At 36.9% G+C, this 21680-nt stretch overlaps 3 protein-coding genes and 1 long non-coding RNA gene across 4 annotated transcripts in view; 1 reads left to right on the top strand and 3 right to left on the bottom strand.

The window, feature by feature from the left end:
* Window positions 1-4058: 4058 nt before the first annotated feature.
* On the bottom strand, window positions 4059-6319 carry LOC149692510 (uncharacterized). The gene is made up of 4 exons (XM_089868276.1): window positions 5290-6319; window positions 5105-5227; window positions 4559-5032; window positions 4059-4489 (listed from the first exon to the last, which is right to left on the bottom strand). Exons 1-4 carry the CDS (start codon window positions 5426-5428, stop codon window positions 4230-4232), a joined length of 996 nt encoding a protein of 331 aa, XP_089724402.1. The 5' UTR covers window positions 5429-6319; the 3' UTR covers window positions 4059-4229.
* Window positions 6320-8677: 2358 nt separating this feature from the next.
* LOC149692504 (acetylcholinesterase-like) overlaps window positions 8678-21680 on the top strand; it is a 43695-nt gene continuing 30692 nt past the window's right edge. The window contains exons 1-2 of the mRNA XM_089868269.1: window positions 8678-8697; window positions 20406-20631. The gene's annotated coding sequence lies outside the window, so the exon portion shown is untranslated. The remainder of the gene's footprint in view (window positions 8698-20405; window positions 20632-21680) is intronic.
* Window positions 13694-19601, bottom strand: LOC149692509 (cytosolic carboxypeptidase 1-like). Its single transcript, XM_089868828.1, has 16 exons — window positions 19197-19601; window positions 18947-19020; window positions 18632-18875; window positions 18418-18549; window positions 18066-18218; window positions 17703-17927; window positions 16975-17435; window positions 16841-16910; window positions 16295-16782; window positions 16071-16236; window positions 15640-16011; window positions 15393-15573; window positions 15090-15219; window positions 14866-14985; window positions 14624-14800; window positions 13694-14558 (listed from the first exon to the last, which is right to left on the bottom strand). The coding sequence occupies exons 1-16, from the start codon at window positions 19381-19383 to the stop codon at window positions 14478-14480; spliced, it is 3261 nt and encodes a 1086-aa protein (XP_089724954.1). The 5' UTR covers window positions 19384-19601; the 3' UTR covers window positions 13694-14477.
* Window positions 20098-20541, bottom strand: LOC149692508 (uncharacterized). Its single transcript, XR_016382699.1, has 2 exons — window positions 20404-20541; window positions 20098-20279 (listed from the first exon to the last, which is right to left on the bottom strand). It is a non-coding gene; the product is annotated as an uncharacterized LOC149692508 (long non-coding RNA).

The raw sequence follows: 21680 nt of genomic DNA, 5'->3' as shown, positions 1-21680 counted from the left end.
CCACTTACTTCCGTTTCCTTCGCCCGCTTATTAAAAATTTCTTTCGCGCCAAAATCATTCCTCTGGTTTAGTTCACAAATTCGCCGCTGCGTTTCGCATATACCGTTTTCTCTTCAGTGCTAGGAGACAATGCTGATGCACGGCGATGTTATATCGTCCAGTACTTCTAGGGAGCTGTAATATGATCCACTTCTGCTATTATAGTATTACTCCATATACGCCTGTAGTAACAACAGCTTAAATAAACCTCGATATAAACAATAAAATATGCATGAACTAAAACCTTTGATCCCGGGTTTGATAATAATTATAAAATGAGCTTCCTTGCATCATGCTTAAAGCTGGTTTTAAGTTTCCTTTGGCAAAACTTTACCCGAACAAGTTCATCCTCTTATCTTTACCTAAACGTTTGATGTCGGATTTTAAAACCTAGCTCTATTTTTAACGTAGCACGGTTTTACTTAAAAATGAAAAATTATAATTTATCTACGATATCTGTTCTTTTCAACAAAACATTCTTAAATATATATATGGGCATCTAAGAAAAATATTGGCGTAATAATTTGACCGTTTTATTTTTCTTTGCCTTAACAAATTAACCATTATTCCGTTCCATTCTGTAACTTAATTTGACTACGGATGCGTATGGCGTATCTTTGTTTATCCATAGCATTAAATCAAGCAAAGTTGTCTATAGAAAAGGACCAAAACATTCCATAGACATAATATATTAATACAAACGAGAAAAAAAAAATATAATTTAATTTGTACCGTGGCATGTGTTTATGCCACCAGTCTAAATTGCGCGCAGCTCTTAACGAGGTGTGTGTTTTTTTATTGCAGCTCTATAAGTCTAAGGATAAATGTCCCAATTTAACGAGCTTAACACTACTTACTAGTCGCTAATCAGAGATGGGTTTAGGCAAATTGGTCCTTTCCCCCTCCCCTCTTTTTTCCGTCCAATTTATCTTTAAAAACGTTATCTCGAAGACCCAAGCAACTCGCGGATTAAAGATAGTATACTATTTAAGATATTACAACTTTGGAATGAGCGTAGTTAAGCCGGTTTTCTATGGAAATATTTAGTTTTATTTACCCTTTCTTAGATTGAAGTTTACTATAAGACATACTCGTGCTTGAAATTCCTATTCTTAATGAATAAGGGTTTGTTATGAATGTAATTTAAGATGATGACCCTTTTTGTTTGGACAAAAGGTTTCGGAGAGATAGATTGAAGTGGTCAAATTAATTCCGGCCCAGGTTCCCTTCGTCTCTTCGTCTCGCAATTTTAAGGAGTTGATTCTAATATAATTCAATACGGTTATTGATAATTGTGGAAGTTCAAAGAAACCTAACGTAACCTAACATAACTAAACTAGTCAACACCTCGATACTCTTACGTTACACGTCATAACGTGAAATTTCTCAGACCTTGTTCATTTATTTTTCTAATTATAAAATTTATATTTCAGGTGTTAATCATGACGTATTCTCCGCGTTTAACGGTGGAACGCCTGTCAGGTGCGTCTACTCCGGATTCGAGGACTACTACCGATGTACCAGGTAAGTGAGCGACGTGTACTCGTTTCTTTTGCAAAAAAGCTTTCATCGCGCGTTTGATTGGTGTCAATTCCACTCGACTTAACCCCGCAAGCCCAACCAAGCACCTTTGCACCTTTTTTCCCCGTATATAAGGTGCGCGTTTCTTAGCTTGTGTATTGACATGGTGAGTGGTAATGCTTAGCCCTTCGCAACCTAAATCGATATACCGTGTATCTCTCATGGGTGAAAGAAAATAATATTGCTACATGGGCAAAAGCCCACTCTCGTGGGAAACACTAGTTAATCTTCTATCCTGGAGCCCAGGGACATTTTTTCTTTGGCCCGTAACGTATCTTTATATATTTCCCCAAGCTTTTCTTGGAAAAGCGCCTTTTTGCTTGATTTTTGTGGTTTTTATCCCATTTCCCTAGTCTTGTTTCATGATTTATTCCATATTTTTTGGATGTATTAGAGGTCAGGGGTCAGTAATAATATTCATGAACAAAAAGTCAAGGTTATTTATGGCTTGAGGATTGGAAGTTTGCAATGTTTTTCGTTTCGACCAATCAGAGAATTTAGTAACATAACTATATATTTAGTGATGAGTTGTGATGACGTCATTTATGGGGGGAAATGAAATAAAAATACGTCATTCAAATGCGTCTATAAAATTAGTTAATGTTGAGCTGATAAGAACAGTTATTATGAAACAGACTGTAATTTAATTCGTGGATGGCTTTCTCTGTATTGTAATTTGTAATTGCACGCAGTATGTTTACTTACGGTACCATTAGCTAGATTACTTTAAAAGGTTGTAATACGTTTCCAAAGTTATTATATAATTTGTTTTCCAACCTGCAAAATATTCTTTTCCGGATTGTTACGTCACTTGTAGTTTTGGTTTCCATGGATTTTGATTGGATATTAACATTTTTTATTCCATCCAAGTCATGATTAATGCACGCTTTTTTCTATCAGTTGGTTTACATAAGGTTTATTTTTGATTTTTAAATTAAAGTTTGCAGCCAAACTCATTTATTTCCAAGTCTTCAACTCCCGCAGGTTTCGTTTCGTTTCTTACCTTCTTTTATGATTGCTTAAATTTGTTTTCGTAAACTCAGCATTTTTCCCTTTGCGCACCAACACATCCAACGTTTGTTTAGCATTTTTTGTCACAATACGTTCCACGTGGGTCCCTCAATACGCTCGTTTTATTTCCAAGAACCCATCCTCGGGGATCTACTTAATATCGGATAAACATTTGCCGTATTTCATATTAAGTTTTCGTACTACGAACACAATAGGCTAAAATTTGATGCGTATATTTTTTCCCCAGCCTTTCTCTATTTATTGATTGAGTCATAGATATTTTGATTTTATAAATATTCCTAGTAGAGACTACCGTTGTGATCTTAGTATATTATGTACTGGTTTTGTATTTATTTTTAATATCCATGCATTGATTTTTTCCCGGTGAACAAATTTTGTGATGAAGTAGTTAATTACGTCTTTGAGGTGGTGTTTTTTCCCTCTTCATCATGGCACGCTTTTATCGTCATCCTTTGTTGGTATTTTGCGTAAACACATTTGCCGCGTGTTTTTTTCTCCTCCTGAATGCGACGTTTTAGATTCCAAATTAACGTTACGAGCTTTGCAGCTAAGCCTAATGGGTTTTTGCCGTTGTCTCGTGGTTCCTTTTTTCATTTTTCAAAAATTGAATACTACTAGCTCCTAAGGGTTCCTGTCCTTATTTTTTTCCTTCCAGGAGAGACGATTCAGGCGAGAGCCATGGAATCGAATAACTAATTCACTTGTGGAAATGAATTTTTCTTTCTTTTTTAAATTTCGATCAGAAAAAAATGTTTTCTAAAATTGTTTGTTTGTTCAGATATTTTTCGTCACTAAGGTTATTTGTTGTTGGACAATTTTCTTTTTGTTGGTCGAATCTAGTCTCTTTTTATCAATTTTCATTTTATGATATAGGCCAATTTAAATTAAAAAAAAATAAATGAAGCCAAACGAAAGTACAATTAAAAAGAATTTAAATAAATCGGAGAGAGGTTGAAAATTATGATGTATCTATATTACAAACCTGATTCCGATCTTCAATCGAGGAATGTATAAAAAAAATAATAATTAAACCTTTCGGAAACTTGTAGGTTTTGTTTTTCGTCTTCGTTTTTCGCAGAATTTTTCAGCTTAATTCATTCCGTTTTTTATGGACACCTAAATGAGGCTTAATGCTACGAATTCACTCCATTATTAAAAGAATATTGAGCCATAGTTTAAGAAAAAGGCAAATGTGTTCGAGTCTTCCTTACTGACGCAAATATTCATGTAAGAAATTAATTAACCTATTGCTGCTTTTAAAACCCCACGCTAATGAGCGCACCTTTCTTAATTGGCCGGATTAAGTCTGGCTTTTCTTTTCGGGATTAAAATTATTATGGAACTGGAACTTAGTTAAGAAGTTTTTAGAATACGAGAAGAAATTCGTAAAATCCTTAAGACTGGCGTGCGTTTAAGAATAAACTTTAATGTATTAACTTTCTCTCCAAAGAAAAACATCACGTTTTAGCTGTTTGTCGCTACATTTTTCCAAATAGAAACAATTAAACATTTAGTTAAATTTAACTCTTGATTGTAAATAAGCCTTTTCTTCTTCTATTTTTGTAAAGTTCTTCGTTTCAATGCTCTTCGTCCTCGCACCTACTATGAATCGAGCAAGAATTAACGGTAGATGGGTTTAGTCCGTCGTCGCTGGGTGTACTTGGGCTGTATTGGTCCGGGATGTCGGTAGGTGAGGCCGTTGTTAAAGTACCAAGTTTGCCTTCCCGGTAGTCGTCTATAGCTTGTTGGATTTCTTCCTCGGTGTTCATGATGAAAGGTCCGTAACGGACAACTGGTTCGCGTAAGGGTTCGCCAGCAACCAGGAGAATGTCACAGGCTGTACAGTTTCAACTCATTAGGAAAACTGGCAGGAGTTGAACATCGTCATACTGGGTGGGTCACTTACCATTGTTTCCAGTGGCTTTCATGACAAAATGACTTCCATCTGAATCAAGGACATTGACGGTTCCAGTGACAGCCAACGTTAAGTCGTGTCCAAGTAGTGCCTCGCCTCTCCATAGGTAGACAAAGGCGCTGTACGATGCTGGGATATCTTGACTAAATGATCCTCCAGCTTCCAAATGAATGTCTAGAAATAAAATGGGTATTCTTGTCTTGGTAGGCGCTTTGACTCCTCTGGTTTCGCCCGCCAGAACCTTAACTCTGGCTTTGGTATCGTTGTCAAAAACTATTGGTATTAATTCCGGTGGTACATCCTGATACTGTGGTTCGATCATCTTGTCTTTAGCTGGTAAATTAACCCATAATTGAAATCCTTCCCATGTCCCGCCATTTTTAAGTAAGTCATCAGTCGGCATTTCGCTGTGTAGGACACCTCTTCCGGCAGTCATCCATTGTAGCCAACCACTTCTTAGTTCACCTGTTGTACAATCGATAATTTAACTAATTCGTCAATAACAATTAGTAATACACATTTATTTTAAACGAGTACCTTTATGTCCAGCCGAATCCTCGTGTTTAACACCTCCTTCGATGACGTACGTCACTGTTTCAAAACCCCTGTGTGGATGGTCAGGTGCACCGATGGCTTCCCCGGGTTTGTATGTTACCGGACCTTTAAAAAATGCAAATGTAAACCCAAAGTCATCGATTTATTTTTCTATATAATCTTCTTACCAATATGGTCCAATAAAATGAATGGGTCGCAACTGTCCACAACACCTCCGATGACCTTTCTGACCAGAAATCCACTGCCCTCCTTTTGAACTCTGAGCGCCGCTTGACGCGCTACTTTACGATGGACAATGTGGGGCATATTCGATCCAAAAACACACTCTTACAACGTTCACTTTAGTTTCAATTCCATTCCATTGAAATAAGGCTTGGTTTTTTCGTCTTTTTCCGTTATTTGTTCGATGTTCTCCGTTTTTACTTGCAACTTACGGATATTCAGGGTTTTTTAAGAGAAACTACAATTGCGTGTGTGGTATTTTTGAGGCGATATTTGTGCGCGACCGTTTCCTCAGACCTCCATTTTGGGAAACGAATCTTTATCGATTCTGGGAAGGTGAAAATTTCCTCGGGAAAGGAATTCCTACCAGCCATCTGTGTTTGTTTCTCTTTAATCTAGAGCGTGGGTGCTTAAATATAAACTTTTTTTGTTTTTTGGAGGGGAAAATGGAATGTTTCTAAAATGGTATCCAATCAAATGACACCCTGCAAGGTGTCGAATAATTTTCAAGTATATTTATTGATAGGAATGCGTAAGTTTAATTGGAATCATAGTGTAGCCATTTTCTCAGGTATATTTAATTCATGGATGGTTGAGCCTTTCCATGACGCGCTTAGGAACTCGCGTTACTACCTACCAATGATATCACAGAAAGACGCCTGGATTATGAGGAGTGACGTATTAGTAAGTTCAAAACCTGCTTAGAATTTCACATTGGAAGATGTGGGGTCGCAATTATCCCTATTACCTATATGTATTCCCGTTATTGATTATACCTGTGGCCTCTCAAACGTTCGTTATTATTTTTATAATTATTTAATTTTTAAGGTTAATTACTTGGTATTATAAATATTAATTAGGAATTGAACAATGTTGGTATTTAAGATTTATAAATTGATGGAATACATAGGTTTATAAAATAACTTCAACTTGTTATACGTAGATAGCGCTAAACTATCCGGGAAAAATCCATGAAACCCCTCCCCCCTCCAAAAAAAAAACCCCGTTGCCGGTCTACTATTTGATAGGCTTACTATGCCTACCTCAATTTACATCGATACTTAAACAGGGCTAGCCAATCAAACCCTTTTAACCTTATGCCACGTTACTTACCTGTAGATCTATATTTTACTTAACGTGATACGGTTTCAGTTTCATCTAGAAATATGGCACGCGCTGAGATCAGACGTAATACCATACCAATTTGAGCAAAGACCACGTGATACATTTTTTTATAACACATTTTCTTTAATAACTCAAAATAATAAACCTATTAGTTTTGCAAACAAAGCCTTGGATATACAGTAGATATAGGGGTGATAGCAGTAAAATCGATACAAAATGAAATGAAATGAGCGACTGTATGTATTCTCAACCTGTACTCTAATCCAAGTATCATTGAAAGTTAGTTTTAACAACTTTGTAAAAAAAGGGCCGTTGGAATTTTCAAAAAGAAAAACAATGTTTTTAAAATATCGCTGCACGAAACCTTTTCATGTTCTTCTTTTTCTTCTAACTCCTTGCTCCTATGGAGTATAGAGATTTTTTTTCTTCAAAAAACCTGTTTGTGATTTTTGAACTTCTTTTTTTGTTGAGTCCAATCCAATCTAGCGCCGGTTTGAAATTGGTTTTCAACTGAAAAATGCCGACATCCCACTTATAGACGGGCTTTTACGGCTCTCTTGGTGTGCTTAATTTTTTTTCTGGTTTCTCCTTCTTTCAAGTTTACGGTGAATTTTAAAGGTTGCTGGTAACTTTGGTAACCTAGCTTTATGACGTAATGACGCACTCATACAGCTAGATAACCAAAGAGATTAACAACCTTTTTTCAAAGTGTGATATACAGTGTAGTTGTTTCAAAAAAGGTTGCAGCTTGGGCAATAATCTGAAATTAAGATATTTGAATTATGCGGGCTTCGAAAAAAAAAACCTTGAAATTTTCAAGGGAAAAAAACCCGATTTTTTTTCTTTGAAGAAAACCAGTTTTTCAGATAATTCATGGAAATTTCTATTAAAAAGTGGGTATTGTTTCACATAAATCACCAAAATTCCCATGGAAAAAACGGCTTATTTTACATTAAACATAAAATTTCCATTGACTTTTATGTGAAAAAATTTGAATAATGATATAACGCCTTCAAATCATTCTTGAAAACAACCGAATCTAGGGGTCAAGCAGTTTCCCCAATTAAAAAAAATTCACTTCATCCATATTATCTTTATCTTCTAAAACCTCAACCTCAACGTCCACGTAGACGTTTCCTTCCACCCATGATAACTTCCTAAACCGCAAACGCGACGGGCATGAAGCGCCCCGTTGAAGAGGGCTTACCCGAAAAGTGTGATGGGGAAAACCCTTTCTCCCAACGTAAAAGGTTCTTAAACTAATTGGATAGCCCTCATTTTACAAACGATTATTATACTTTACTTATTTCCAGACAGTAAAAACTTCTCAAAAATAGAGACAAGTTTTCTATATACGCTTAAATTTAGGGACAAGAAAAAAAAATACTTTTCTTGAAAGCAGCTTGTAGGAGGGGCACGTTTGTTGCGAAGCCGGGAGTTTCCTCCTAGAAATCCCCCTATAGTCGATGCCACCTACCTAAAAATGTTAAAATTCGAGGTGTCGGATACTTCCCTAATACAGATTTCTTATATTTTACTTTTAATTTAATATTAAACTGTATATTTATACCTAACTCTAAAATTACTACTTAAATTTATGGCGTGAAGTAATACCCCTATAAGGCCAATTACCTATTAATAATCATATGGACTAACAACTCTCCAAAGTCTAAGGAAGGTAAGGTTACGTTTTAAGGTAATAAATATCTAGTGTCCATCCCCTTGACTAGTACCCCCTTCAAGAAAGAACCAGAGCTATAACTAAGGTAAAGTGAACGAGAAGAAAAAAAAACTCTATAAAAATCCTGGACCACATTCCAGTTGTTAGAGGGGACCTTTCAAAATCTATGAACGGTGGTAAGATAGGGTATGAAGGGGGGAGGATGGTGGGAGACAGGCTAGACTTGTAAAAAGGTAAGGGAGGGTGTAAAAAGTAAAATAAAAAAATATACAGCCACCAAAACTAGTCTTTTCAGTAAGCAGTCTAGTTTTTTGAGTTTGACCCTTCGCTATGACCCCAATTGGGTCTGGGAATGAAACGGGCGGGGAGATAGGGGAGAACGATACCTCCCGAGGGCCGATAAAAAAAGGACTCCATGCAGCGGCGTCAAGTCTTAAGTCTCTCCAAAAAATGTACAGGTAGTTACTTGAAAGACTTGAAAAAAATATATTAAAAAAAATATACGTTATAGGCTAAGATTGCTCAAAAGAAGAAGAGGTCTACGAAGGTAAAAATTTGCGCGGGCTTTTTTTTTATTATTTTATTTTGGCGCGCTTACCGCTTGCTAGTCCCTAGTTTTCCCCGCTTCTTTTTTTGGGGTTGATCTGGAACTAAGAAAGTTTTGGGAGACAAATACTACCAATAACGGGCCTCTTTTATTGCGTTTACTTCTAATGATTTACTTTTAAACTAATTTCTCATATATGAGAGGGAAGGAAAAAAATAAAATGGCCGCGGCCTCACTCAATTTTGGGCGGGAAAATTACCTTTGATAAATTTCAAGATTACTTATGTATATACTTCTGGTGATTTACTTTCAAGAAATATTTGAATTTAAATCAAGCATATATTATTAAACATATCCGAAACTTAAGTTTTTAATTGCCATTTATAACTTATAGACTTAAAACTTATTAGTTAACTCTTGAGCTAACTAACCAACTAACCGGCTTCGCTAAATTTACCCGACTAAATCGTTAGTAATCCCAAACTTTTTACTTCTTTTTATTTACTTTTAATTGCCAGAAACAGTATATTAATTGAAAACTCAATTAAAGTTTACTAATTATAAATGTAAATTGGTTATACTCACCTATATCTTGATTGTTGGAGGCGTTGGAAGGAGAGGGAAATTTTCGTTTTCTACGGAAAGTTGTTTGTCACGGGGGATTCGTCTCGGTTTCTAATTTAATAATTTGCATAAACGAAAAACGGTGATAATCAAGATACCGTGTAAAATTCCCCTGATCATTGGAGCGGAACTTTTCCTTTCCGCGTTTACTTAAAGATAACTTTTAACACGACAAGACAAACCGTTTTAAAACTCAAATCGTATTAATATAGAAATTAGATCGTCTAGATTCGAGAAAAAGGTTCAAAATGGAGATTAAAAAAATATTTATATATATATAGTTGAATAAAAATGAATTTTGAACCTTGAGACTCGGGGTAATAGGTTTGGACGGTTGGTAACGTCGTTTTTGGCTGATTTAGAGAGGGGTAAACTTAAAGTCCATCATCGGGCCTCGGTTTCCAATGCTTGTATGATCATGAAATGCCGGAGAACTCCGAAGGCAAAGATGTACGAACCTGTATCAGTGGGGAGGGATGGAAATTCATGTACCCCGCGCCTAACTAGTGATTATGTTAAATATCTTTAAAGTGATATTAAGACGCGAGACATTTTGTAGTAGTGTTTTCCATTCCTAGTTTGACAGTGTTCCCAAGAATCCCAACTGCTGAACTTGGGGGGGGGGGGAAGAGTTCATTTTAGTGTTGTAAATGGACGCAGAGCCATAGTGGACGTTACACGATGGTCATTGTAAGAGAAAGATTGAGTAAGACCCTAGCAACTAGATTGTCCAAGTTATATTTCTACTGAAAAATGATCACCTTCATGGAAGCGCCATAAAACACAACTTTGCCCTTTGAAATATGGCAGCCATTTTGTTTTAATACCCAACTTTCTAGCCCCATAAACCAGTTTTCCTCAATTCCTTAAAGTTTTAACTAGCTAAGACCGACACCGGGTCCAAGTTCTTTCTCACAAATTGATCATTAGCACTTGTTGGTGATATAATATAATACGGGAGTTCGACGTCTATCTAAGCATACTTTAGCCGCTTCCATAAAGGTGGACGGCCAACTAGTATGGGAGGTAGGTGGGGAGTTATATCGTGGTGGTGGTGGTGGTAGCGCCGTGGAGGAGAAGTAAAACCTGTTTGTTAGGCTGCAAAACCGCTTTTCAGAGGCGCACCTACGTGATACATTGCTCGCGTCGAACCAACTGTAGTCCTTCTTTCTTTCTTTCTTTCTTTAGTTCTTTCTTTTTTAAAAGTTTTTTTTTTCTTCTCTTCTTTTAATATCCCTCGCTTTACTTATTCAAAGCTAAGGATGGCGTAGTAGGCTTATAATAGAACTTAATTTTTATTTTATTTTATTTTTTTTTTCGGTTGAAAATACTAGTTTAAGTCTTAGCTAGTCTTCGGTAGCTTTTGGTGGTGCAATTACGAGTGTATTACATTCTGTCATGAATATTGAAACCCCCTATTCGTGAGTGAAAAGAGGATGATGGAGGTTTTCGTTAATGAATTTTCGGTACAGTATTCATTTAAGTTTTGAATGAATTCATATATTGGTATCTCGGCCCACGTAAAATCGTATACGCATTCCCCTAAAGCTTAATCCCCCATAATACCTTTCTTTCTACTTTATCGCTCAAAGTAATTTTTCAATTTGAGAAGCTACTACTATCAAAGGTACGGTTTAATTTATGCCAATTAGTGAAGTCCAGGGCTCTAGGCCGTTCATTTATGGTCAGCTTGACCACCCAATTTTGCCTAATACGCTTTGAATATTAAAATATTACAAATATCGTAATACCTCACTTCAATTTACGAGTGACGAGTCAAGATCCTTCGCTCGAAACCGTGAAAAATCGGTTTCTTGAAAAATGTTGAGAGAATATTTTACCTTCATTTCGGACCGTGGTCAAACGCTGAAGAGCTTTAGTGGCTCTTCCCTGGACATGAAAATACCTGACCCAAGGGATTGTACTCTTAGTATCATCTCCAGTTGAAAGACAGTTTCCTCGCTGTAGGGGATTTTTTTTTCTGTTTGAATGTTTCACTTCACCATCGCCTCCCATACCAATATTTGGTAGTTCGTTCAACGCAAACGGTTTTTTACAAAAGCCTCCTTCTCCTGGTCACCCCTCCCCCCTAAAGCATCCCTTAAATGTGGTACCATAATCCCAAATAGGCTTAGCTTTAGGGGAAAGGATACTGACTGAGCTATGGAGGTGTTCCCGACAACGGTTTTTATTTAAATTATATACTTTTAAGCGTAACTATAGTTGGAAAATGAAATTGAATGAAACGGTACGGAGATTTGATAGAATATAACTTACCCCGTAATGGCGCGTATTTTCAATGTCAAAACTCAAAGTGCCGTCATTGGGACGATCGATTATTTCAACTTGTAATTAATCTAATTTATACCTCTTAAATTTATTTAACAGCACATCATGTAAACTATGAGGGAGGGCCTAATTTCTGTTTTACGTCCCTAACTTATCCCTAAATGGCGGGTATCCACTGCCAACGGTATAACTGACGTCACGTAAACGTAGTTTTCAATTTTCTTTCTAAAGGTGTGAAGAAATTCTCAGTATAATGTCTATACGGAAATTTATTTCTTTAATTTCTAGGAAAAAAATTGTTAAGCCTAAATGAATTTTTTGGTTTTTTAAAATTAGGCTTAACGATATGCGCACGTGTGACCGCGCGAGAATGTTAGATTCTAGACATTACAATGAAAGATACCATTTTTTTTAAATTGACCTATTCCTTTCCAATCTTTGAAATATTTTACAGGCACGCAGGTACATTTTTTTATTTCAAAAAGTTATAAAAACTAGTTTTTCTTTTGAGTTTTCTTTCTGTACATACCTGCGTGTAAAGGGTTAAAGGAAATAGGTAGGTACGGATTTTCGAAGGAATACTAATTAGCATATATAATATATACTCTTGGAAAAATAGCCATTCATTACTCAGATATTCCTCCTACCTGTATGCCGCAATTTACCGCCGGTTTCATCATCAGAAATCGCGGCGAGGGGTCATCTACATTAACTTTCGATAAAAACTTTTCAAGTTCATAATAAATCTCAAAAACGTATAGGTATATTTCCAACCATTTTTTTGCTGTTTCTTTCAATAAAACCACAAAGTCCACATTCAAGCTGAAACCTTTTCTCAATGTATATGTATTAGAACCAAAGGTGTTGTGCAAATAAGTCCATTTTAAATTTTTAATCCTATGGAGAGGAAGTTTTTGAAACTTTACCTTAATTACTCGGACCTGATTGTTGTGTAACCCCAAGTATTTAGTATCCTTGGAAAGAGGAGAAGTTGGGCTATTTTCCTGAATATCTTGTAGAGATATAGTTTAGACTTCCCAATGTTCATGAAGGAATAGGATAACTAACACTTGTATCTCATTATCGAGTAGTTAAAGCAGACTCAGACTTCAGCGTATGAACTTTAAAAATAACCCAACCCTGAGGGGAAAAACTAATTCTTATCTCGTGAATGTAAAAGTAATAGAAGAAATATTTAAATAGCTCCGATGCTTTTTTTTTCTTTTGGGAGTTGGCTGTCTTAACATTTTTCTTTACGTCAGGTATAATATATATAACAAGTTGGGGGAGTTGTTAGGTTGGGGGCTGGGAAATATTTTAAGTGGACTGTGCACTGTCCGGTCGTTATACTGGGCAGGCTTCTCTCTCTCTCTCTCTCCTTCTCTCTTATCTTTGGTCGTCGGCGCATCTCCATCATTCTTTTCTTTACTAACTTCAAGGGGGGTCGGACACTATTGTCGCGAGACGAATTTTGCCACTTTTTTTAAAGTTTCTTCATACGCTCTAAGATATCACCGACTCAATAGGCGTCTGGGTTATTTAAAATTGGCAATTGTTCTACACCTCGGTATTCAATCCCCCCTCCCGTTTCGTCCGTGTCCCTCCTCGCTTTAAGTTAGCCTTAAGGGTAACCCCCAGTCAGGAATCCGGATAGAGAGAAAACTGGGTATTAGCGAAGTTATTAACCTTTAGCGAAAAAATCTTCCCAACTTCTTCTTATATGTGATCGAGATATAATTTTTATTTTACCCATAAACTTTTTTTTTCTGTCTCTCAACGTCAAGTCAAAGGGGTAGTGTATTAATTTAACTCGGTTTTTAAAGGGTTTAGGCTTATTGGAATGTTAAAGGTGGGTGTAAGACTTAGATAGAGCGTTTTAAGTACTTCAAAATCAGACTGGTTACGTCAAAATGGAACCAATTTGTAATTAATAATTTTATTCGGTTCATAGAAATTTATTTATTTCTATAATATATTATAAGCTTTTTTTTATAATATTTAATTTTTTTTAGTTAGTACTTTAATAGTAATATTTTACAATTAATTATTTGACTTAGACAAAAATAACATCACTAATTTTAAAATCACAAAAAATTAAAAATATAGCCTAGAGATTTCAAAAATAATGAAGGAAAACATTAATATTTAAAAATTAGAATTTTAAATTACTACTTTAAAAATATTTAATTATATTTAAGTAAATTAACCTCGAGATTTACTAGATTAAAGAAATTCAACAAACAACCCTTCTTGAATATTAGATTAAATTTATTCTGGGATGATTTATTCGTTCACTAGAAAAATCACGAGTTCTCAGGCCTTGACTAGATGAAAAACGTTTCGCATCCCCTTCTTCTTAATTTCATACATAGACTACCAGCATCCCTAGCCTCTGGCTATACTAAATTTTCAACGGGATAAACCATTTCCCGCCGGTACTCTTTTTACTCGAATCTTAAATTTCATTACACCCTAAAAATCACCCTCACCACGTGGTGTGTCTATAAAAGCGGTCTATATAATAGTGTTGGCCGGGGCAATTAAATAATTGTAATTATACTAAGCCTAATTTGTTCTTAGACGTGATGAATGAATGAAGTAATTTTTAAGGGTTAATGAATTTAAGATAATTCGATAATACTTATTTTAAAATTAGTAACAATACTGAGGAATTTGTTTTTTTCTTATAATTTGAGCTCTTTTTATTTAAATATGTTTTGAGATCCTTTCTTTTAATTAGGCTTAGCGACTAAGGCCTATTTTCTAATAAAAGCGATTCGATTAAAAATAAATATAGATCATATTTTGAATTTAAATGAAAGCGAGTTTATCACACTACGCACGCGAGCTATATTAATTTCTTATATCTATGCGGGAGATAATTTAGCTAATGCCTGGGCGAATTTACCTCCCATTTCTGTTAATTGTTCGATGGCTAATTGCGAACCCTGTATAGAAGATAAACTTTGTTTTTGAGGGCTAAAATCAGAAGTAATTTGAGTTAAATACTTACGGCGTATGGTCCACGATCGCATCCGGAGAACGTGCACTCCATGGTATAACTTAGGCTTACTTTGAACTCCCTCCATACTGTCACCCTACCAGTGGCTTCTTTACCAGCCTCGATTTCAAACGAGCAATCGTCAAAACTAAAAGCGGGCGCTGATTGGCTCAACAGTTCTGCCAAAGTCTGTGGGAAAAACGTAAAACATGTTCATTACCTCCTTGAAGTATTTGCATTCCTCAAGTACTTACGAGATAACTCTTTCCATTATCAGGCTTAGTCCTATCTTTCCTCAACCAGGACTGACTGGGATTGCAACCATACAGAAATACGTTGTGCTTGCGCGAATGTCCGTGAAAATCGCAGTAAACCTGAAGGAGTTAAGGGTGTTGAAATGATTAATTCGTAAAGTAGATGAAAGGGTGAATGAAATTGTGGTAGGTGGTTGAAAGGCAATGAATGGACTAAGTCTTACTAAAGGCGGTCCCCGATGGGCGGTCAAGTGCTGGATGAGGGCCTTCGTATGGAAGATGGGAGGATGAAGCGAGCATGAAGGGGAAGCCCATTGGCGATTCAAGTCCATTCCGCTCAGGGAACAGCGGTGACTAGAATAGACACCAGGAAATAATAGCCACGGGTTAGAGAGAGATAGTTTTAAACCAATGGGACTCAAACTCAATTGAACCTTAATCCTGATATGAAGAAATTAGCTCTTTGCATTTTTCAAAGCGGGATTATGGCTCAATGATTGTCTAAAATGAAAGAACACAACAAGTACCATCCACCAATAACGCCGTCAGGATTAAGCATTGGTAAAATTTTGAAAACGTATGTTTGCCTAAGTTTCTTTGCCCGTCTTGTATCGCTAAGTAAGTAGTCCAAGACTCCTTTAAGTACCCAAGATGAATTACTCTCACCAGGATGTACGCGTGCCGATAAAACCACGTAGCGACGGGAAGCTACGCGATTAAAGTTGCCTTTGCTGTAATGTTGCAATTTTTGGGAGTAATATTGTCGTAACTTACGGTTTAATGGTTTCTGCGTTATCGTCAACAAGTAAACGGGATTTCCCATCAGGGTTTGGCATATCTCATCGCGTTTATAGTAAACGCTGGAACTGTCGTAACTGTGTTCCCAACAGTAAAGGTGTAATTTCAATAGAGAAAATGTGTAAGGATAAAAGTAGGCCAAGTAACAAACGTCATCCTCGTCCGTGAAACGAACGGAAAACGTTAGGGTATAATAAGGCCATGTTTTAGTTTTCCATTTGTCCATTCTATTAACGCGATGACCGGAAGTGCAGGGCCGGCGGACATAATGGTTACGGAAGTAACAGACGTCTTCGCCAACTCTCCGCCAAGTGTTGCTTTTAACTGAGTACATGACGGGTTGCATTCCTGTTAGGGTTAAGATTCAGTAGGGGTTTTTTTTTTCATTGGTCTATTTTCAAACTAACCAGAATTAAATTGACTAGTAGATTTTTCGCAGTTGATGATATTGAAGACGTAGGGCGAAGACGAACCCTCTACTTTGAAATTACTAACCCGAAAGTAGAACCATTGAAGATAGTAGTCTTTGTTGATGTCAGGGCTTAATAGGAGGTCATATTCCCGTTCACCAACCTGCAAATTATCCCATAAATTTAGGTGGCAATCAAAGGGCGAGTTAAATTGATCTTACCCTGAATGCTTTCCTCAAATTTCCACTTTCAAATCTTGACTCGAACCGTAAAGAATTGCTGGATTTTGAGTCTTCCATTTCGGAGGCGTTATTCCTCCTCAAAAGGTTGTCCAAATCAAAAACGGCTCTCGTATGACGGGCGTCGTACTCCGGTGCATTTGAAATGACGTTTTTATCGTATTTATCTACGCGATGAGCGACGTGTTCTAACGTTTTATCCCTAATTAACGATGGCGGTTGATGGTAAAAGGGTTCCATTTGGGTCTTCTTTTTCGTGTTTTTGATCTCTCCATATGGGGAGTACTCCGTTTTGGATGAACCACCCGGATAAGGCGGGTGATCCACCCATCTTATGGGGGTTTTCGTTTGCTCAGAACATTTGTGGTACAACGAATCAAAATCTAGTTTGTTTAGGAACTTTTCTCTACACATTGATTCCTTCGCGGAGCGATACAGGTTTTTAACCGCGGCTGCGCAGCCTCCCAAACCTTAAAATTGTAGTTAACGTTTGGTTGAAGAAGGCGTTAAAGGTTATCCAAACCTTACCATTTTGTTTCACTTCCTCTCCCGTTTGGTTATCGCAGTACTCCCTGGCACCTATTAACTCTCCGGTGTTCTAAATAAGCAAACCCCGAGAAAGTTACGATTGATTACAACTATTCATAGCTCATAAATCCTACCGGAGGTGGAGGTGAAGATGACCTAAACTCTCTGAAAAACGCCCCATACGCGCATAGCTCCTCGTCACCCAATTGAGATCGAAATTCTTTAGTCTTTTCCACTCCAGGTGACACCTGAGATTGGTTCGTTCTCTTTTCATCTTCCCGGTTTTCCTTTTCGCATTCTTCGTCCTCAATTTCGTACTCGCTATCGTCGTCCGATGATGAACTCTCATCGTCGCTACTGACGCGAACGTGAGAATCCGAGTCTTCGTCTTCGGAAAGAGGCAAATGGGTCTTGACTGGATGCCAATAAGAATCCGGGAATCGGAGCGGGAGGATCAGAGGGGGAAGGGATCGTTGCACGATAGAGCTGACGAGGGACACGTGTTTCGACCAGATGGCTTGAGGTGGTAAGGCGCGAGCCCATGAATAGAGAACGGGCAGGAAACCGCCACTCAACAGACACTGTTTACCATTCTCTGTAACAGTTTACGTAATCGAATGACGCAAATGGATTTTTTGATACTCTCGAGATAATAGGCTTAATGATGTCATCACACGCGTTCTATTGGAAGCCTAAAAATACATTCTTGCTCGACCTAGCATCCACAATGCTTTTTGCAGTTATATGATGGTGATATACCCCACTCTACAAGCTATTAAAACTGCTTCAATTCGATTTCCTAACTTTAAAAGTTTGGGACGTGTGATGACACCTTTAAAGACTGGCACCGTGTGGTTCTTACTATGTGACGCTGCGTTATTTAATAGGCTAAGTACAGTACGCATCAATTTCGCCATTCGTGGTGACTTTTTGACCCCTGACCCCGTCCAAATATTAGGATCTAGTAGATTGACCATGACTCTGATCATGGAAGCTCTTTCCCAGTTGCGTAAACCTTCCGTTTGGCTTCCGTCGCTAGATGATCCAATGGGACTGTCTCCAGTTGACATTTGAGAAACTGCCAATTCTTTTCAAGAACACGTCGAGAGAAGAAAAAGGAGGATTTTAGATTATGGCGATTAGGAATTTGTTACGAGAAAGTTTCTCGTGTCAAGAAGAGGGTTACGGAGTTGAAAATGTTGATAAAGAAAAACGTTATATTTACTGGATCTTCTGGCGGCGGCGCAAAGTACTTGGAGAATGTATAGAGTGACCAAGGAAGATGGTAGGCGTCCTCCATTCTTGGAACGACTGTCCAATAATAGGTTTTTCAAGGTTTCGACCAAACCTTCCGTTACTAAGGCTCCCACAGTAGGTTCTAAAATGAAAATTGGGTGATTTCCATTATTCTTGAGTTCTGTAAACACCTGCCAGATCTAAAATTACGTCTAAATTTTTGGTTCACCAAAATACCGTTGTTGGAAAACAATCAACAAAGCCTATATATCATTTGTATACTGACATCCGAATATTTTGCGGTGGAAGTTTTAATTATAAGAGTCATGGCTGGTACTTACGTTTGGCTGCGAGAATTTTTAGAAAGAGGAGCACAGACTGCAATAATTTTGGTTTGGATCGAAACGATCTTAAGGAATTCAATGAAACTTGAACGGCGCCACAACTCAGACATAATGGACGGAAATTTTTATCTGAAAATGGAAACCCGTGCACGCGTGTCTGTTCGGATATTTATTTATTTAAATATTTTTATCGGTGTTGATTCTAATTAACCTTTCTTGCCAATGGTGGCTAAGACGTGGAACAAAGAAGCGCATGTGGCGTCATTTAGACCATTTTTAAGACGCCAATCTTCGTTATTCGAGGACAAAGCGTCCACTAAAGCTTGTAGTAAAATCGGGATACCACCCAGAGATACCAAACGATGCGCTTTTTCGCTACGGCCAGTTTTAACAGAGTATAAAAGTTCTCGTAAAAGAGTGACTAGATGTTCCAGTAACTTAGGCTCGCGTTTTTTCTAGAATACAAATACTCTAGAATGAAAACTCTTCTATCTATCGAGGAGGTTTTTGCAGTGTCTTTACTTACGCGCAGAACTGTTAAAGCCAGGGATATGATAGCTGTGGCTTGAACAGTGATATTCTCACTCTGTATTTCTTTATCTATACGGGAATATAAATCAAAACATGCCTTGTAATTCTAAACATTGACTACTCGCAGTTTGGGGTTTTATATATTACGTAAACTATAGTGAGTTAGATAAAACATTGCGGCCACGAAAAATACATAGGTCTATACTACTAGGGGTGAGGTTGCTTGTCCAATTAAATTGACTTACCATTATTGGGTAAGCTAATCTCGCCGTTATTACTTCGTAAAATTTGTATTAAGTCATTGTAAGAGCTAACTGGCAGGGTGATAAAATCATCGTAATCTTCATTTAAATCGCTTTCCTCACTTTCTGAACTGTTATTTATGATTTCTCCACGATTTGGTGTTAATCGAGTTGTTAATCGTGTTGTCATACTAACTTATTAATTTTAGAGGTCGATTGACGAGACCTTTCGGGTTTAGGATTATCGACTCCTGTCCTTTCAGGTCGCGAGTTTACGTTAGAATGAGGGATTGAGGGCTACTTTTCGGTGCAGCTCTTGTCAAAAAACCAACTAGAGCATTATCCAAATAAACTTACTACCGTCTGGCCCGTTTTCAAAAAGAAGTTTATAGGGGTTAGGATCAAGCGACGCGATAGCCAACCGTCGTTAAAAGTCTTTTAAGAAAAAGCAGCTGACGTTCAGTTTCGCCCTTAAAACATAACCGAGGATAATTCGCAAATTTGGCTCTTTTTTCTGGGACGTTTTAACTTAATCCTTTGGCTAATACGTTAAAGCCTAACCGCCGAGCGTCTAAGTTTATAAAACTTATCGCTCTTTTCTTTTTACTTTCGAAGCTAAATTTCAAGTGTATCCCTCGCTTCTTAACGTCAGTTAACTGCCAAAAAAGCGGGAATTGATCCCCGGCAGACCCCCAAAAATAAATCATAAAAATCATCATCAGCTCTTTTCTCTGTTAAAGTGTAAGTTTCGCGCAAAATCGTAGGCAGAAATTTAAATACGATCCTCAACTCAAGTTAATCTTTTATATTTTCATTGAGACTTGCCCTTTAAGAATTGAGGGATAGTGCAGTGAATGTTTATGACATAAAACCAAAAACCAAAAATTTTGAAAAGCCAATATCATTTAGTTTATTTATAAAATAAATTTTTATTTGGAAAAACAATATTTAATAAATTATACAACAATTTGTATATATATATATAAAACAAAAATGTATCTATAATTTTGGTTAAAACACTTCAGCATTAGGCAACAGGCCAGGCAATTATCCATTCATCCATTTAAAGCACGCCTATGTAAGTAACTATGTGTAAAACATGTAAAAACAAAAAAAAAACGTTTCTATGTATAATGGATATATTTTAAGAATGAAAATGATATAAAAGCCACGTTTATATGTTTACAAGATTGATATTTTGTGTACTTACAGGTTGGAGGTCTCCAAGACAAGGCAGTTGCTGAGGATGCTTCATTTGGAACAGTTGCCAAACATCCCCTGGCGCATTTGGAAGACAGGGAAGATGGAAAAGGGGGATATCTATGGGGGGAGCAACACCTATTTTCTTCTCCATTCTGAAAACTACCGGCCAGATCTGATTCTTCCATCTGTCTACTCTACACTCTCTGTCCTCCCCCAAGAAGGATAATATAAAGAGGTTTGTCTAAAATACCTCACCTATATACTTAGTCGCGGATATTTTTGGTTTCTACTCCGTGAAATGCAGTGAGAAAATTAATATAATGCGGCGTAAATGTTATATATATATCATCCCAAATTATGGCCTTAATCCAGAGAAAGATTCCCTGTATTTCACTCTTCCCTGTATAGCTTACCTTTAAAACTAGATCAAATTTCCCTAAGCCTAAAATAGCTATTCCTATGGTGAAATATCACTTTACCCATATAAATCTCGTTTAAAGGGAATATTTTTACTAAAAATGGGTTTATATTTATGAAATTAGGAGTTAAGATGTTTTTAATTTAATATTAATGCAATTTAAAGGTCATTAAGTTGACTTTTACACATTACGACTTTCCTCCCCAAATCATCCTAAAAGTCGTCTGCTTAATGACCCAAAAATCGATCTTCGATTTTTGGTTGGTTGTGGCCGGGAGAATTAAAACTGAACTGAATCGGGCACTTGAGCAGACGACTGTCAGTGTCGAGTTCGGATTTGAGTGATAGCGTGGTTTTCGTAATTTTTTTTGCGTTTGTAAGGCAATCCCTAAATTACCGCCAACTTGGAATCTGCCGAAAATTGCCGAAAGTAAAATAGTACTTTTCCGACTATGCGTCGTCTGCTAGAAAACACCCTTTGGCTAGATTGACTTGGCTTTCGACTTAGGCGGTAAAATAGAGTAGTAATTCGGCAAATCAAAAGACTAGGCGGTAAAATCCAAAAAAACCATGATTAAAGCTAAATAACGACTTCATTTGAATATAATAACGCAAGACCATTTAAATACGTTTAAATATTACAAATCAAAGTAATTAAAACGTTTTCTCTCGACAAAAAAGCCTGCGAAACACGGTACAGTAGTGTGTTTATTTTCGGCATTTTTCGAAACATAACAAAATTAAAGCTAATTAACGACTTAAACAAGTTTAAATTAATCTTATAATGCTCTTTCAAAATTTTCGGACATTTAAACATCACTTAAGTGGAAAAACTAAACTTAAAATCCAATAAACTGCTCCATTGT

This window comes from Phalangium opilio, unplaced genomic scaffold (assembly GCF_054372755.1).
Source record: "Phalangium opilio isolate 3A_F unplaced genomic scaffold, DU_Popi_V2 ptg000024l_1, whole genome shotgun sequence".
Taxonomy (NCBI): Eukaryota; Metazoa; Arthropoda; class Arachnida; order Opiliones; family Phalangiidae; genus Phalangium; species Phalangium opilio.
This window is presented reverse-complemented; position numbering and strand designations above follow the sequence as displayed.

Bases quoted from the DNA above. Each gene is read 5' to 3' on its own strand.
- LOC149692509 (XM_089868828.1), bottom strand. From the start codon at position 19,383: ATGACAACACGATTAACAACTCGATTAACACCAAATCGTGGAGAAATC. The intron at 19,021-19,196 runs GTAAGTCAATTT...ATTCCCGTATAG, and splicing joins GATTAGCTTACCCAATAATG to ATAAAGAAATACAGAGTGAG. The intron at 16,237-16,294 runs GTAAGATCAATT...GATAATTTGCAG, and splicing joins ATTTGAGGAAAGCATTCAGG to GTTGGTGAACGGGAATATGA.
- LOC149692510 (XM_089868276.1), bottom strand. From the start codon at position 5,428: ATGCCCCACATTGTCCATCGTAAAGTAGCGCGTCAAGCGGCGCTCAGA. The intron at 5,228-5,289 runs GTAAGAAGATTA...CATTTTTTAAAG, and splicing joins CATTTTATTGGACCATATTG to GTCCGGTAACATACAAACCC. The intron at 5,033-5,104 runs GTACTCGTTTAA...ATTGTACAACAG, and splicing joins GGATTCGGCTGGACATAAAG to GTGAACTAAGAAGTGGTTGG.